This window comes from Uncinocarpus reesii, genomic scaffold, assembly GCF_000003515.1.
Source record: "Uncinocarpus reesii 1704 scaffold_4 genomic scaffold, whole genome shotgun sequence".
Lineage (NCBI taxonomy): Eukaryota > Fungi > Ascomycota > Eurotiomycetes > Onygenales > Onygenaceae > Uncinocarpus > Uncinocarpus reesii.
In genome coordinates, this window is record NW_003052497.1 from 787,053 (window position 1) to 802,609 (window position 15,557).

The window sequence follows — 15,557 nt, forward strand, 5'->3', positions numbered from 1 at the left end:
TTTACTGGGACACGCCAATATGTCAGAATGGGCATCGATGCGCTCCTCAGGCTAGTCTGTGTAATCTATTTCCCCGATCCTTACGAGGCTGTGGCTCACATTTATAAGCTCCGAAGGCTATTCCTCCAGAGGGGGGCAATGTCGGAACCCTTATAACTTGGCTGAGCATCCTGGCGGGTCTAGTTGCGGGAGTGCCGTAGCTGTGGCAGCCAATATGTGCGCTTTTAGCTTGGGGACTGAAACAGATGGAAGTGTTAGTATCCCGCGAATGAGAAAGTCCTTGTTTCCATGCATTGACATTTTGTACGCAGATTATATATCCGGCGGACCGCAATGCGGTGGTTGGCATCAAGTCCACTGTTGGTTCGGTTTCCTGCGATGGACTCATTCCAGAGGCGAGCAGCCTAGATGCTGTTGGCACCATTGGCCGAACCGTTGAGGATGCGCCACTTGCTTTGGATGCTATCAAGGGAAATCTCCAACAAGGTGAGGATGTATGCATTTTATTCGAGGCGAACGTTGACAGTTGCGTAAGAAGAGAGATCAAGATCCCCGGGGGACGCGTCCAGAACGTCGTACGCATCTTTACAAAGTGGGAGGGAGGTCCTCGCCGGCGCTAAATTTGGGCTTCCCTGGACAAGGGTTTGGGAGATGGCGAGTCAAAATGAGCCACTAAAAGCACATTATGAAAAGCTGAGGGCTGTCATCGAGATGATAAAAAGCGCCGGAGCCGAAATTCACGAGGCGACAGACTTCCCCAGTGCGAAAGAAATTATTTCACCAACAGGCTGGAACTGGTAAAATTCCCTATTTCCCGATAAGCGAGGTTATCACTGACTCAGTACTTTGAGGGAGCATGCCCCAGAAGACAATCCAGATCTATCCGAGTTCACGGTCGTGAAGACGGAATTTTACAATGATATCCGGACATATCTTTCCAACTTGGCTGCTAACCCAAATGAAATCAAGAGCTTGGAAGACATTGTTGCGTATAACAAGAAAAATGCAGATAAAGAAGGCGGGTTCCCTGGTAAACATCCCTGTTGGCCCATGGGGCAAGACAATTTCGAGAAAAGCGTCAAGTCCAAAGGTGCCATGGACGATACATATCACCGGGCTTTGGAATATATCCGGAAAAAGTCGCGGGAAGAAGGAATTGATGCCGCTTTGTCGTGGAAAGGCTCGAAGCTTGATGGGCTTCTCGTGCCAGTTCAAGCAGAACGGGGCGTAGCATCTCAGGTAGCGGCTAAAGCTGGTATGGAATTTCCTTCCCCCCTTGTTGTGAATCAAGTTCCTGAAACCTTGCGATAGGTTATCCAATGATTACGATTCCTGTAGATGTTGGAAAAGATGGTGAGTCGGTTGACCCAATGGTGCACCACGTGCCTGCTGTAACGAGATCGAGATTGCTAACCGGATGCTGTGCGTCTCTCGGGAAACTGCAGAAGTTCCTTTTGGCATTGGGATCATCCAAACTGCAGGGGGGGAGGATTCCCTCATCAAGTATGGTTCTGCCATCGAGGGACTAGTTGGAAAACGGCCTAGACCACATTTCCACAACATCCATGCTAACAATTGTATGCTGATTGGCGCCAAGCCAGAGGATTAACCACTAACTAGTTAACCGCTGAGGGTGTTCTGATGTTGGTGGAGGCGATTTCCTTAGCTTCACATATTCTGATGGAACGTGGATGAGATGAAAGTAGTGATTTGGTTGTTGGGAGTTCACCAAGGTGGCATAGAGAAATAATGGGATTAGAATCCTCTGTGGAGTAATTCTATAAATTTGTTATACATAGTTAAATATTAAGTTTGTTTTTGGCCCCCTTCTGTATTTTGGGGTTTTGGCTTTTTTGACTGCATGTTTCTGGGCAGAGAACGCTAAAATACAGAAAGACCAGCCTCATCTCCTTGAACGCCGGTGGGGAGAGAAGAAAGAGGACTCTTGAAAAAAAATCAGGGTGTGATAATAGCCGGGGTGCTGTTGCCCCATGTCGCATCGTTCTTCCGCATCTAGGTATACATCATCGAGAATACATTGAAGGACAGTCATACCCCGATCGAACATCAAACACAGATTTAGTATCAAACCGGGGAGAAACCGCATCCACAGGCCAGCTTGCCTTGCGTCTGGCTTTAGCGATAGCCTCTGTTTTGGCAATAGCTTCTGCCCTCAGAATTGCGCTTTCGGCGACCATCGCCCACACTACCGTTGCCCCAAACGGTATGGAGACCAAGAGCAAGCTGAGCGATGTCCACCTGCTAGCCATCTCGAAGGTGCATTGACGGTGGAGGAAGTTGATATCTTGGCCCATGGCGTACTGGTAGGTGTATGTCTCGCAGGTCCATGTTTCTGGGTCGAAAGTCCCCCGGTCGTATGGATTAATGGAATGGCTGGGATCAAAGTGGGCGGATAGGTGGTGGATAAGGAAGGTATGTATGATGGTTGCGGCAATGAGGAGGTAGTAAGCCAGTAAGGTAAATAGGACGAAAAGGCGAGTGCGAGGGGATATCTTGTCTTGAGGTAAGCCTTTGACAAGTAATGTGGGATCTTCTTTGGAAAAAAAGACAAGCTTACCCAGAGGGGCCCCTTGTAAACAGATACCGATGCAAACAACCCGGCGGCTAGCGAAAGAACCAAGCTGAGAGCACCAGTTGCGATCGTAGGCCCTGTAGCTCCGTCGTCGAGATGAACTGGAAAGGTGGGCACCGAGATGTCAGTTTTGTAAAAGACCCCGGTATAGATGTCAGTTCGATTCTGATTCTGGTTCTGATTTTGATTCTGGCTCATAAACTCCTTGCGAGGGTGAACGGCAGCGCATTTGAGCACAAGCACCATGATAGCGCCGATACCCAAGAATGGGCAGATTGCTAAAAGGAAGAAAAGGTGTTTCCTGGAGGGGTCATTGGACGCCATAGTGTATTTGACCAGTCTTCTCCATCAGCAGTGGGAGAGAGAGAGAAAAGCCTTGAGCAAAATTGGAGATAAATCTTGTGAAGCCATTTGTCAGGTGAATGGCGAAGAATCGACTATAAACACTCCTGGCATCGGCTCCACCCACCAGGAACGTGCCCTTAATCCGTATAAATATCTAGGGTATTATTCAGGGTTGGCTTGGTCCTGTTTCCAATTCCCCTGGCTGCCCGGGTTGATTGCTATTCCGGGAATAGTTGGGGGCCGTAAGAGGGCTACCGGTTTGGTTTAGATTAGCTTGATTTAACAAAGCTTCTCCTAAAAGTAGTAGTTCGTTGGGCTGTGAGGGATAATATATTGGACACTTCCCCGTTGGCCTGGTGGCATTCATCTAGCACTCTCGAGTGGAGAGGTTGTCCTGTATCGCATCGCATGCACGCGAAGCCTAGGAGGCGATTTATCGACCTCCGGAGAAAAGGACTTTGATCATGCAATTGGACTGAAATTCTATGCATCTCCATGATGGGCCGGAGCTCCCAGGTTTTTGGAAACCACCGAGACAAAGTGACTGTTCATAGGTACTGCGCCGTCCATGGGGCCCTGTCTGGTGCTGAGGGCAGACCGGACTCGCAGCAGTGTTCGATTTCTGGGCCCAACTGCAGCTGGCGCACTTTTCGTACCCTTGGTCTTGGTTTTAGGAGTAAATATGTGGGAATCCAAACATGCCTGGTGGTTGCTGTGTGGTTTCTTCCCTCTTGCGACGGTTGATGGTTTTAAGCGCCCAACAAGTGCCAAGTCACGCTAGATTACTTCTGGAACAAACGCCGCAAGCGCCAAGAGAGCGTTAAGTGACTAACTCGACGGTTAACTTGTTAACCAGCTCATTAACGAGTTAACCCCGGTTAAGCGAGACCGCATCCCATGGTCCAAAGCACCGCGCCGCGACGTCCCTCGGCTCAATCAACCAGCGCGTGCGATCATCACGCTGCAGAGTTGCAACTTGCGGGGAAAGATCCCAAGGCAACATGCGACGACTGCCGGGGTCTGATCGAATCTCAGACATGGACTCCCTAGCCAGGCTTTCAAAATCTCCTCGGCTGAGGGGCTGGGCGCCTGGGTTCAAATCTGGTTATGTGTAACCACCACAGGGCATATGACAAGCCAGTGGCCCTCAGAGATGAATTAACTCACGATTTTGCACTTGTCTGTTGTACTGTGTCCTTTGGGATGCTTCTTTGAGTTGATCTAAACGCAACATGGCCCCAAACAACTATTCCCAAACTTCCGTTGGCAATAAGGAGTACACCAAGGCTGCTATTGTCGTTATTGGAGCTGGTATTTCAGGTACGGCTGCCCAGCAACAGCGCCATCTGTGCCGGATGACGGCTTTATTTGGGGTGGGATATCGTGCTTACACGTAGATTCCTTGAAGGGCTCTGCACCGCCATCAACCTCATCAAGAATAATATCCATAATTTCGTCATCCTTGAGAAAAGTGCTGGGCTCGGCGGAACATGGCGAGATAATAAATACCCGGGCTGTTGCTGCGATGGTAGGTAAACCACCGCCAATATCGACACGTTCCTCAGTTGATATTTCTGTTGCAGTATACTCCCATCTATACAGCTTCTCCTTTGAGCAGAATCCGGATTGGAGCCGCCTGTATTCTGACCAGCAAGAGATCCTGGTATGGAGTACCACTCCCTACTCAGCTTCAACCCACTGACCTAAATCAGAACTACCTTCGAATGGTAGCAGCGAAGTATAATCTCTATCAGTATATTCGATTTAGCTCCGAGGTGCAGGAATCAAGGTGGGACGATGTCAAGAACGAATGGTGCACTAAGGTCAAAGTCATTGGTAGCAAGGATGTCGAGTTTGGAGAGGAATATTGTATCACTTCAGATTTCCTGGTGTCTGGCGTTGGCCAGTTGAACTATCCCAAGTATCCATCAATTCCCGGAATTGACAGTTTCAAAGGAAAGATGATGCATTCTGCTCGATGGGATTGGACCTACGATTATAAGGGCAAGAGGATTGGGATAATTGGAAACGGTCAGTGAGCATACCAGTCAGTCTCTACTCTTGACCTCCTAACATGGCTCCTGGTCTAGGTGCTACCGCTGCCCAAATTATTCCTGAAGTCGCAGGCGATGCTTCTCACCTTACTATTTTCCAGCGAACAGCCAACTGGGTCGTGCCTCGTATGGATCTGGCAGTCTGGAAACCATTTCGGACCATCTTTCGATACTGTCCTCCCGTCCAATGGAGGCTACGAGCGTCAATAATGGATTTTCGTGAAGCTGTCCACGCTGTTATGCGGGATCCCAAGTCGAGTACCGCCGATTTCATGCGAAAGGCTAGCTTGCATATGATGCATAAGGCACTTCCTGACAATCCCAATTTGTGGGAAAAATTAACGCCAGACTATCCTCCGGGGTGCAAACGTTTGATCCTTAGCGATGACTACTTCCCAACCCTGGCGCGGGACAATGTCTCCCTCGAAACCGGCCACATTGACCGCATCTCAGAGAACGGTATTATCGTCGATGGCGTCGAACAAGAATTAGACCTAATCATCCTCGCAACGGGCTTTCGCACCGTCGAATTTATGCATCCAATCAAAATATATGGGCGAAACGGCAAACCTCTCTCTGAAATATGGAATGGCGGGGCTCGCGCACTCTACGGTGTGGCCGTCGAAGATCTCCCCAATTTCGGCATGCTCTATGGGCCCAATACAAACTTGGGCCACAATTCCATCATTCTCATGATCGAAGCTCAGTCGCGATACATGCTCGCCATGATTAAGGAAGTCTTGCGCGCCCGTGACCGTGGCCAGACGCTCGCCATTGCTCCCAAACCCGGAAAAGTTGAAGAGTTCAATTCGAACCTCCAGGAAACGCTCTCCAGCACCGCGTTCGCATCGCCGAACTGCCAAAGCTGGTACAAGACTGCTGAAGGGTTGATCACAAACAACTGGTCTGGCACAGTGGTGGACTATCAGAAGCTCCTTTCCAAATTGGACTGGAATGATTTTGATTTGGAAGGAAGTGGCGCAGAGAGGATTCGTTCCACAAGGGTTGCAAATTTGGGTCGTGTGCGGGAAGAATCCTTGCTAGGATTGAAGGGGCTAACTGTGGTCAGCGCGCTTGCGCTTGCGGGCACACTGGCCTACAAAGCACACCATTTCCTTCCAAGATGGCGATGAATCGAGTGAGCAGGCCTTGGGAAAGTTGGATTGCGCCAATACACATATATTGTATTTTCGAAATTTGATAACCATATGACAGTTCTGAACACCGGTGATAACAATATAAATTAATGAAACCGTATAACACATACTCCAAAAACGGGTGTCGAATTCTCGGAATCAATCATATCCCCAACCTCCCCAGTCAACCAATATAACCGCGATAATCTTCAACGCAGCAATTCTCTGAGCCATTCCCTAGTGCCCAAATCTGCTGAACACCAGGCCCCACAGGCGCGGGACAAAAGTCCCTCGACCAGCGCAGTATCGAAGTTACAGCACTGGTCAGGATGCCGAGCCGCTCCCATATCAAATCGAGCTGCGGATCCGGGCCTCGCAGTCCAAGGCGAAACTCCAGTTCATCGACCTCAAGTCGTTCCAAACGGTGCATGATATCGACGAGGGCGTCTGTTAGGTCCCGTCCGACCCGCTCCTCGCGCTGAACTGATTTTGGCATTTGGCTCATGCGCGCTTCCGGAACTTGGGCTGGCATCGGGACCGGTTGCTGGGCTGCGGAGGCGGTCATATTTTCACCGATCGGGCGTATTATTGGGGTTGCTTGGTTTGCGAGGTGTCTGCCGTTTGCGTACTGTGGTTGGAGATTGGGAGGGACGGGGCCGGGGACGCTTGGCCCTCCGCATTGTGGAGCCATGGTAAGCTAGGTAATTATCTCCTCTCGATATTCAATCACGAATCTAAAAATAAAATCTGAGAGAACGATAGCTATATTACAATTATCTTTGTGAGGAATTGGTAGTAGGCTGGTGAGATATTCCAAGGGAAAACACCTTCTGGACTTTTCAGATAGATATAGAGACGTCTGTGGGTGACACCTTCCTTGATCAAGACCAGTTTAGTGGAAAGGACACTCCAAAGCCAAGTTGGACGCCGAAAAACGTGTCAAAATACTCGCGCGCGTAGTACTCTATAGCTTTATGGAGTGTATGAGTCTTTTAAGTCTCTTCGAGTCATAAAGGGATAATAGGGACCAATCTCAACTGGGTACTTCTTGCCATTTCCCCATGTTGTCGAAGGGGTATTGCAGCATAAATCCTCGATTGCAAGAGATTGGCAAAGCGCGATGTTAAGATGCCCCGTGAGTTCAGTTGAGTTAGGCATTTAGACGTCAGCCAACACCGAACGAAACTTTGTTGATAGCTCTCTGGAGGACTCCTGAGCAATCAAGATAATGTCTGAACTGAGGGCCTAAATCGGGAAGAAGGCGTATTCGGGCTTTCGCCACATTACGAATCCAGAGGAAGAACTGTTTCGAAGAAAGGAAAGGTGATGCTTGACGGCCAAATTGGAATCAACCCAGCGAAGGGGAGATTGGCTGGAAACTTGTTCAAACACGAGCGCGGAGCGAAATCACATGATAGGGCCTGGGGTTTAAAGAGATCAACCTCCTCTCCTGGTAGAAGTTGGTAAATAATCTGTCTGCAAGGTTAGTTAAGAGCTCTCATCAAAATTTAGTCATGTCTCGTCATGCTCTCGTTCTCGGTGCCTCTGGCATCTCTGGTTGGGCATGTACCAACCAGCTGCTGCACGATTATCCACGGCCGGGGATCTGGAAACGTATCACAGGCCTCACAAGAAGGCCGATGGATGAAGAAGAGCGCTCATATTGGCCCAAACATGACAGGTTAAAACTTGTCTCTGGATTCGATGTCCACAATGACTCGGAGGAGGTGCTGGAACAAAAGTTTAAGGAGAAAATCCCGGATGTGAATACTGTTACACATGTCTATTATCTAGGTAGGGTGATTTCAACTCAACTTGATGTATCCCCTTGGCCAATGTTCCTGGTGACGAAGCGCAGAGTCGCCCGGGAATAGGTAGGGCTTAAATGATAAGTCTGACGGAGAACTGTCCACAACAGTGCATGATCCTCCCCCTACGCCTGGAGATAAAGATCCACACGCGATCGGCGTGGGTGCGCTGCGCAAAACCGTCACGGTTCTCAACAATCTGGCTCCGAATCTCGAATTCATCCACGTCCAGTATGGCAGCTTTATATATGGAACATGCTTCCCCGTCGATTTCCACTATCCTCGGCCACTCTCAGAGTCTCTGCCATCGCTCCCATCGCCGTATGGAGGCTTTTTTAGTTTTTCCAAACTGACAGATTTCATGGAGAACTTTTCTTCTGATAAGCCCTGGAGCTGGTGTGAGACGAGGCCAAGTGATGTCATTGGTCCGCCACCACGAATTCCCCCAGATCTCAAGTGAAACTGCTAAACATGGCTTCTTCCTAGGTTTTGTTCCCCGGATCAACATGTATAACGCGGTGTATCCAATCGCGACTTACCTCTCACTGTATGCGTATGTCAACGGCAAGGGCGCCGAATGCCCATTCCCAGGAAGTTTTGGGGCTTGGAAAGCTTTGACCAATGATGGAGGAGCAGATATGATTGCAAAAGCCGCTATTTACCTGTCTCTGCTTGCAGACCCAGCCATTAAAGGGCAAGGATTCAATGTTGCTTCATCAGATACACCATGGAATTGGGAGGCGAAATGGCCCGCCATATGCAGCTGGTTTGGGCTGGTGGGGATGCCTCCAATCGATAAGTACAAGGATCAAACGAGAACGCCGGGGCCAGAGAAGTATATCAGTGCCCACAAAGACCAGTATAACCTGATGGTAGCAGAATATGAGTTAAAGGGGTGGCCCGTTGTTTCCCCCACAATGGATCCTTCGGTCGAAAATTGGGCTTTGACCAAGCTCAATGCTGATGCAAATATTAACCTCCAGAAACTCAGGTCCGTAGGTTTCACCGAGGAGGAAGATCCAAAAATTTCCTGGTATACTGCTTTAGACAGAATGAGAAAGGCCAAAGTTATCCCATAGGAGATGACCAGGTATACCATTGGCAGTACCACTGGGAACCCTCGAGCCGCAGGCCCTATTTCGCTCGGATCCAAGCTGTATATTCTCTTCCCTGATTTCCATATCTTGGTTTTCAACTATTATCGCGACAAGTCTCGGAATATTAGGAATAGTGAAACTGTAGAGTTATCTCGTGAAATCAACAAATCTCGGTTCCTCCCAGACTGTGATTCGGCTTCAAAGGTCGCTTGCTTCATCATGCGATTTCCTGCGCCCCTCTTTGCTCACTCTGATTGGGGTCATCGCTCATCGATGGCTTCGCAACCAGTGAAACTTCAAGCGTATTCTAAGTGCAACGGTTATCATTGTCGGCGAATCGGGATAGTAAAAAGTAACCGGATTCCGGTGTTAAGTTACTCATCATCTAAAGAAAGTGTTGTGATTTCCTTTCCGTGAAGTGGCGGTACTCGGAAACGCCTCAGGGCTGGCCTGGACTCGCTGGTAAGGACGAAAACGAATTTGAGCTAGGAACAAACCTGGAACAGAACTTGACAAGCAACAGTCTCGCCACTTTGCTGTCAATCTTTGCATAGCCAAGGTAAATTAAATAAATCGGTTTAAAGATAGAGCGCAGCCCAGCTCTAATTGTCGAATCTCTTGACATCCAGCTGTTCAGAAAATCGATTCGGGAAACCCTCACATTAGAATCACATATCGGAATTGACATTCCTCCTTGCACTTACTCCGTACTCAGCACTTATACCACACACCAGTTGTTCCACAAACTTCTCTAAACATGTCAACTAAGCCTGTGACGAAGCCAAAAGAGCATAAAAGCTCAGAGATCGATGCCTCTCCCTCGTCCGAGCATGCGAAGAATCGAGACTGGAAACCTCCAAGCTATGGCCGATCGCAGAGTTGGAACGAGCAGGATCTGAGGCACCAGATGCAGCAGAGGTTTACCGGGATGGAAAAAGGCAGAGAGGCCGGGTTTACTGAGATGAACGGACACGGTAAAAAGGGATGAGACGGAAACTTCTCTACTTTTCGGAAGACGGTTCGGCGTTTGGCATTTGGCGTTCAGGTCTGGTTCGGTGACGGTTAACTTGGAACTATAGTAAGTCCTTCCTGAGCTCGACGACATCCCAACTCAATTCCTGCGCAGATTGCTAATTGTCGTCTGTCTGTGAAGGGATGGTTCCAGATGCGGTTTGAACCTCAGGGCATCAAAGGCTGTTTCGACACGGATTAGACATTGTGCTCGCGGTTCCATAATGACAATAGTGTTAGTGAAATGAAACAATGAGCAGAATGAGAATATGAAAGGAAAACTGGCTATGTAGAGTGAAATGGGAGGCTTCAGATGGCTCTTCACTGTATTTTTATAATGCGCTGAAGCCCTGTCACTACAAGGATAGCCACTCAAATAACATGATTAGTCAGCAGTTTATGCTTACGTAATTCAATATTCACTATCAAGCCGTCTTTTGGCTGGAAAGTATCTCGTGAAGACGATCCATAGATGTGGTGGGCTTATTCCAGAAAGAAGACGAAGCGAGCTGTTCCTTTGCATTTCCAGTCAGTTCAGTATTGCACTGATGCGACATTGGAGCAAATTACAGCCACACCTGTGCTTTTTCTGACGTCTTGCTCAAGGTCATCAAGCTACCTCCAAGCTCGCGCTATCTTCAATAACCAACAGTCCCGACAGCTCCGCACCCAACGTGCTTTCGACTTCGCCGTTTGATGATAGTTTCAACCGATGCCCAATGTGGCCTTATACTCATCGTTGCCCTTTTCTGTCGTATCTCTTAAATATATCAGGCCAACCGACACTGAGCCTCTCACCGACCTTTCGAGTAGCCGGAGGAGGGAACGATGGATCGTGGACGGAAGCGTATGTCGTCTGCACTTATATTGGGATCGTATAGGGGCATATCCTAATATTTCTTACACAGGAGAGCTTCGTGACCTGAACAGCAAAGCATGGGCTGGGGAGATAGGTATTTTTCCTGCGACCCCGCAATCCGCATCGCCTACGCATCCATGATGGAGAACCGCAGAATTAACTTGTGGACATCTATACAGATATTTTGCCCGTCAATAAATCGCTGGATTCTGCTCTGAAGAAGAACACTGCATTTATCAAACGTCTCCGAACCGGGATCACCGCTTCTGCCCAACCTACGTTCCTCACCGAGATTCGTACCCTTTCGTTACATAAATACCTTTCGGAGATTATATCCGCACTCTATGAGGGTACTTGCAAGCTGAAATCTCCTGGAGAAATTGCAGCAGGAGTAGAAATTGCAAGCGCACTCCACCAACGTTTCGGCCCCAACGAATTCACAAAGCAGTTCGGCTGGCTTTTGGGTCGTGGTATGAGCACTCCGGATAAGGCGCAACTGAAAGCTTGGTCTGCGGATGTACGCGAAAGAGAAGAGAAAGAACGGCTTGTCCGTCAACGCGTTCTGCTTCGCGTCGTGACGGAACTATGGTTGGTGGGCGTTTTGCGCACCCTAGATGATGTGGAGCGACCTGAGGATCTGGGAGCAAAGGGGAAAGATGGAGCACCGACTGCGGGTAGCAAGGTTTCTGATGGTCAGTTGAAGGGTAGACAGCACCAAGTCCCGCCTAAGCCCGGCCAGGAGGCGGACCCATTCCCTCTAGAGGTTATCAAGGACCTTCTTGGCTATGATCGCGAACACCAAAACCTTCCACTAGCGGTTTTGTTCGCTAAAAATTATTATTGGGATATTATGGGCATTAAGAGAGTCGATGGGAGCAGAAAGAGTGTCGATGAGTCGGGTAGCAAGGAAGTTCATGAGACCTCCGGCGACGAGTCCACAACCAACATTGACTCAGCGGACGATCCACCTTTGATATCCGATGAAAAGTTACAGACACGGTTCAGAAACATTATGGGCAAATACTTGGAAGATGTGAAGAAGCATGTTATTCGTGACCACAAGGCCCTCGCGATGCTAAGCCGGCGCAATGCGGAAGCATATGTGAAGAGTGGAGAGATCCTGGAAGACCGACAATCAAATTTTGAGAAACAATCAAAGGCGCAAGAGAAGCTAGTGACGAACACCCAGACTCTTTGTGACATTCTGGGCTCAGATATGCCTGACTTGGCGGAAAAGGAAGCGTTAGACAGTCTTAGCAGCGGAACTATTGGCCTTGTGAAGACTGGTGAATACCTACGCGGACAAGGTGAAGGGCCAGGTATCTGGGAAGACGAAGAAGAACGTCGCTTTTATGAAAACCTGGTGGATCTTAAAGGCAAAGTCCCAGCAGTCTTACTTGAAGACGGCAAAAAGAAGAAAGGTGAAGGTGATGATCAGGCCAGAAATAAAACTGATGCAGAACTCGCAAATGGTGCCACCTCTGAATCCAAAGCCGAAGCCCTTGCACAAACTGCCGATATCACAACTCGGGAAACCGACGATCAGTCTACCGCAATTGTCAACAAGACTGTTGGCGCTCAAGTAGACGCCTTGCTTGCCAAACTCCCGGAACTCCAAAACAAAGATGCTGTTGACCAGTTAGCCTTGGAGTTTTGTTTCCTAAACTCCAAGGCTTCCCGCAATAGATTTATAAAAGCTGTGCAAGAGGTTCCGAAGGGCCGTACGGACCTACTCCCTTTGTACGGGCGGTTAGTTGCCACTTTAGGGCAATATCTCCCGGATATTCCTCAGGGCTTGATCGCTTATCTCGATGAAGAATTCCGTAGCCTCCAGCGTCGCAAGCAGAAGGAGTTCCTTGGACAAGTGCGAACCAGCAACATTCGATATCTTGCTGAACTTACAAAATTTGGCGTTGTGCCCGAGCATGTCATATTCCACTGTTTCAAAGTCAGCCTTGATGACTTTTCCAGAATGAATATCGAAATCATAGGCAACTTGCTTGAGAACTGCGGTCGCTATTTACTTAGGAATCCAGAGACCTCGCCCAGGATGGCGTCCTTCCTCGAAACTCTTGGGCGAAAGAAGGCGGCACAACATTTGGGACAGCAGGAGCGGATGGTCCTTGAAAACGCGATGTACTATGTTGATCCTCCTCCCAGACCCGCTATTCAACAGAAAGAGCGCACCCCGATGGAATTGTTCGTGCGAAAACTCGTTTATCTTGATATGAACAAGCGCAATTATCCGAAAATACTGAAATCTATTCGAAAATTGCATTGGGAAGAGCCAGAGGTAAGTCCGACCTACCCATTTTGAGAGCATATATGCTGATTCAAGGGATTGAACATTAGGTTGTCCACATATTGGAGAGTGTATTCGGCAAGCCTGCCAAAGTCAAATATGGGAATATTCATTTACTGGCCCTGCTTGTCAGCGCTCTCTATCGCTATCATCAAGATTTCGTTATTGATATTATCGATAATACACTTGAACGGATCACACTTGGCCTGGAACAAAACGACTTCAAGTTTAACCAAGAGCGAATTGCTGATGTAAAGTATCTTGGAGAGCTTTACAACTATAAAATGGTTGATTCGCCGGTGATATTCGACACGTTATATCGTATTGTTACCTTTGGGCATGGTAAGCTTGCGCTTCAGTATGGTTTCTGATATTTATTAACAGTTCACAGAAGGCGGCACTCCCGTTCCAGGAAAAATCAGCCCGTTAGATTTACCTGATGATTTTTTCCGCATTCGTTTAGTTTGCACTATGCTTGAGACTTGTGGGGTTTGTTTTGATCGAGGAAATGCTAAAAAGAAACTCGATTTCTTTTTGACTTTCTTTCAGGTGGGTGCGGACTTTCGGATATCTAACAGCGGTGCTAATAGTACTAGTATTACATTCATACCAAGGATCCTATGCCAATGGACATAGAATTCCTTGTGAACGATACTTACGCCCTGACACGCCCTCAATGGAAGTTTGCAACTGATTTGGAAGAAGCAGGCCACTTATTCGGGGAAGCAGTAGCTCAAAACTACAAGGTCCAAGATGCTAACAAGACAGCGGAACCCGAAGATGAAGGCGAGAGCTCCTCGTCAGAGGATGAGCTCGAGGATGATGGAGAGGGTGAAGAAGATCAATCTTCTAGCGAAGAGGCTGACGTATATTTCCCACCTACAGACAATCACGTTGGCGTTTACTAACAAATAGATAGGCGGCTGTTGATAACACTGATCAAGATGCGGAAGCCGAATCAGATGAAGAAGAGCAAATAATTGTCACCCGACAAGAAGAGGAGCGTGACCCAGAAGCTGAAGCCGAGTTTGACCGTGCTTTTGAAAAGATGATGGCCGAAAGTATGGAGTCTCGTAAATTTGAACGCAAAACGATGTTTGACGTACCACTGCCAATGAGACGTACCACTCGCGAACCCACCGCAGCCGAGGAGGGAGAAAGCCACCCAGCAGCACCGAATATGATGGCATTTTCTTTAATGACCAAACGTGGTAACCGACAACAGGTAATTTCGGCAATGGTTCTCGGTGTGATATGGTTTATAGACTGACCATATCTCAGACACGCACCATTGACCTCCCTTCAGATTCTAGCTTTGCGATAGCCATGAGATCTCAGCAACAAGCTGAGCGTGAGGAACAGCAGCGCATCAAGAGTCTAGTCTTAAATTATGATCTTGGAGATGACAATGACATCAATGATGGTGAGGCAGATAGTTCTCTAGCAACGTTGTTTTATTTAGCGAAACTGTCAATACTAAGATGATACATAGGCAGCGACAAACGAAATTCCTCCAAGCCTGAGAAAGGGAGCACAAGCCGGGGATTCCGTGCTCGTAAATTACAACTCAGTGATGTCGATTGGTAGCGGTTACTGCTACAGAGTCCGCTTAGGTTGTATCCAGATGTGGTCTCCCTGACCCTTCTGGCATTTAGTGCATGTCCGATGTCGTTGGTGTCGCTTCGCTGCTGAAGTTTTGGAAAGGCTTTGACCGAGAATTGCTAACTACATAAGTTTGTTACCATCCTCAAGTGCGCTTGGCCAAAGTACTTATCCTACAAAGTACCGAATGCGACAAGAGGACAGTGATGTTGAGTGGGAGTACGGCCTAATGTCACTCCGTGATTCTGCAAAACCGGCCCGGTCTGGGTTAACGGCAAGGAGTTCCATGGGTGTATTACCTTCGGCTATGATTGGGGCCTTGGATAGCTCCTCCCGTATGTATCCATTATTTTTGGTCTTTCGACGGGGGTATTGGCTGACTTCAGATTTAGGAATTCCGATAGTAGGATCTTTACACTCGGCACATCGTGGTAAGATCCTACACTTGGAGTCCTGCGGTCACCTGGCGAGGATTTCTATCAAATCAAGCAGTACTACCACCGAAATACCGAACCACCAGTGACATTTGTTGATTCGATCAACAATTATAATGTAGGCGCCAAAAGGAATGATATTTCTCCTAGGGGACTATTGTCATCCTGTTTTCCGTTGACCATTGTGGTGTAGAACGTCTGCTGGAATTCGTCGAGGCGATCATTATTGTGTGATCCTGAAGAATGAAAGCACAATACTGATGTACTCGATGGATAGTTTAGTCGTTTATATGAATCTAAAAAGCATCCTGAAATT

General features: G+C 48.2%; 7 protein-coding genes across 7 annotated transcripts; 5 read left to right on the forward strand and 2 right to left on the reverse strand.

The window, feature by feature from the left end:
- Positions 1-214: 214 nt before the first annotated feature.
- Positions 215-1,311, forward strand: UREG_06376 (uncharacterized protein; the record flags this gene model as incomplete). The annotated part of the gene is made up of 4 exons (XM_002583363.1): positions 215-253; positions 312-494; positions 694-797; positions 843-1,311. 4 exons carry the CDS (start codon positions 215-217, stop codon positions 1,309-1,311), a joined length of 795 nt encoding a protein of 264 aa, XP_002583409.1.
- Positions 1,312-2,024: 713 nt separating this feature from the next.
- On the reverse strand, positions 2,025-2,917 carry UREG_06377 (uncharacterized protein; the record flags this gene model as incomplete). The annotated part of the gene is made up of 2 exons (XM_002583364.1): positions 2,025-2,513; positions 2,579-2,917. 2 exons carry the CDS (start codon positions 2,915-2,917, stop codon positions 2,025-2,027), a joined length of 828 nt encoding a protein of 275 aa, XP_002583410.1.
- Positions 2,918-4,170: 1,253 nt separating this feature from the next.
- UREG_06378 (uncharacterized protein) lies at positions 4,171-6,125 on the forward strand (the record flags this gene model as incomplete). Its single annotated transcript, XM_002583365.1, has 4 exons — positions 4,171-4,258; positions 4,336-4,466; positions 4,651-4,969; positions 5,029-6,125. The coding sequence occupies 4 exons, from the start codon at positions 4,171-4,173 to the stop codon at positions 6,123-6,125; spliced, it is 1,635 nt and encodes a 544-aa protein (XP_002583411.1).
- Positions 6,126-6,312: 187 nt separating this feature from the next.
- UREG_06379 (uncharacterized protein) lies at positions 6,313-6,819 on the reverse strand (the record flags this gene model as incomplete). The annotated part of the gene is made up of 1 exon (XM_002583366.1): positions 6,313-6,819. The coding sequence occupies one exon, from the start codon at positions 6,817-6,819 to the stop codon at positions 6,313-6,315; it is 507 nt and encodes a 168-aa protein (XP_002583412.1).
- An 823-nt stretch (positions 6,820-7,642) lies between these two features.
- On the forward strand, positions 7,643-9,015 carry UREG_06380 (uncharacterized protein; the record flags this gene model as incomplete). Its single annotated transcript, XM_002583367.1, has 3 exons — positions 7,643-7,922; positions 8,047-8,334; positions 8,423-9,015. The coding sequence occupies 3 exons, from the start codon at positions 7,643-7,645 to the stop codon at positions 9,013-9,015; spliced, it is 1,161 nt and encodes a 386-aa protein (XP_002583413.1).
- A 775-nt stretch (positions 9,016-9,790) lies between these two features.
- Positions 9,791-10,021, forward strand: UREG_06381 (uncharacterized protein; the record flags this gene model as incomplete). Its single annotated transcript, XM_002583368.1, has 1 exon — positions 9,791-10,021. The coding sequence occupies one exon, from the start codon at positions 9,791-9,793 to the stop codon at positions 10,019-10,021; it is 231 nt and encodes a 76-aa protein (XP_002583414.1).
- An 851-nt stretch (positions 10,022-10,872) lies between these two features.
- UREG_06382 (uncharacterized protein) lies at positions 10,873-14,792 on the forward strand (the record flags this gene model as incomplete). The annotated part of the gene is made up of 8 exons (XM_002583369.1): positions 10,873-10,891; positions 11,083-13,196; positions 13,256-13,547; positions 13,597-13,754; positions 13,802-14,071; positions 14,125-14,430; positions 14,487-14,628; positions 14,698-14,792. The coding sequence occupies 8 exons, from the start codon at positions 10,873-10,875 to the stop codon at positions 14,790-14,792; spliced, it is 3,396 nt and encodes a 1,131-aa protein (XP_002583415.1).
- Between the last annotated feature and the right edge of the window lie 765 nt (positions 14,793-15,557).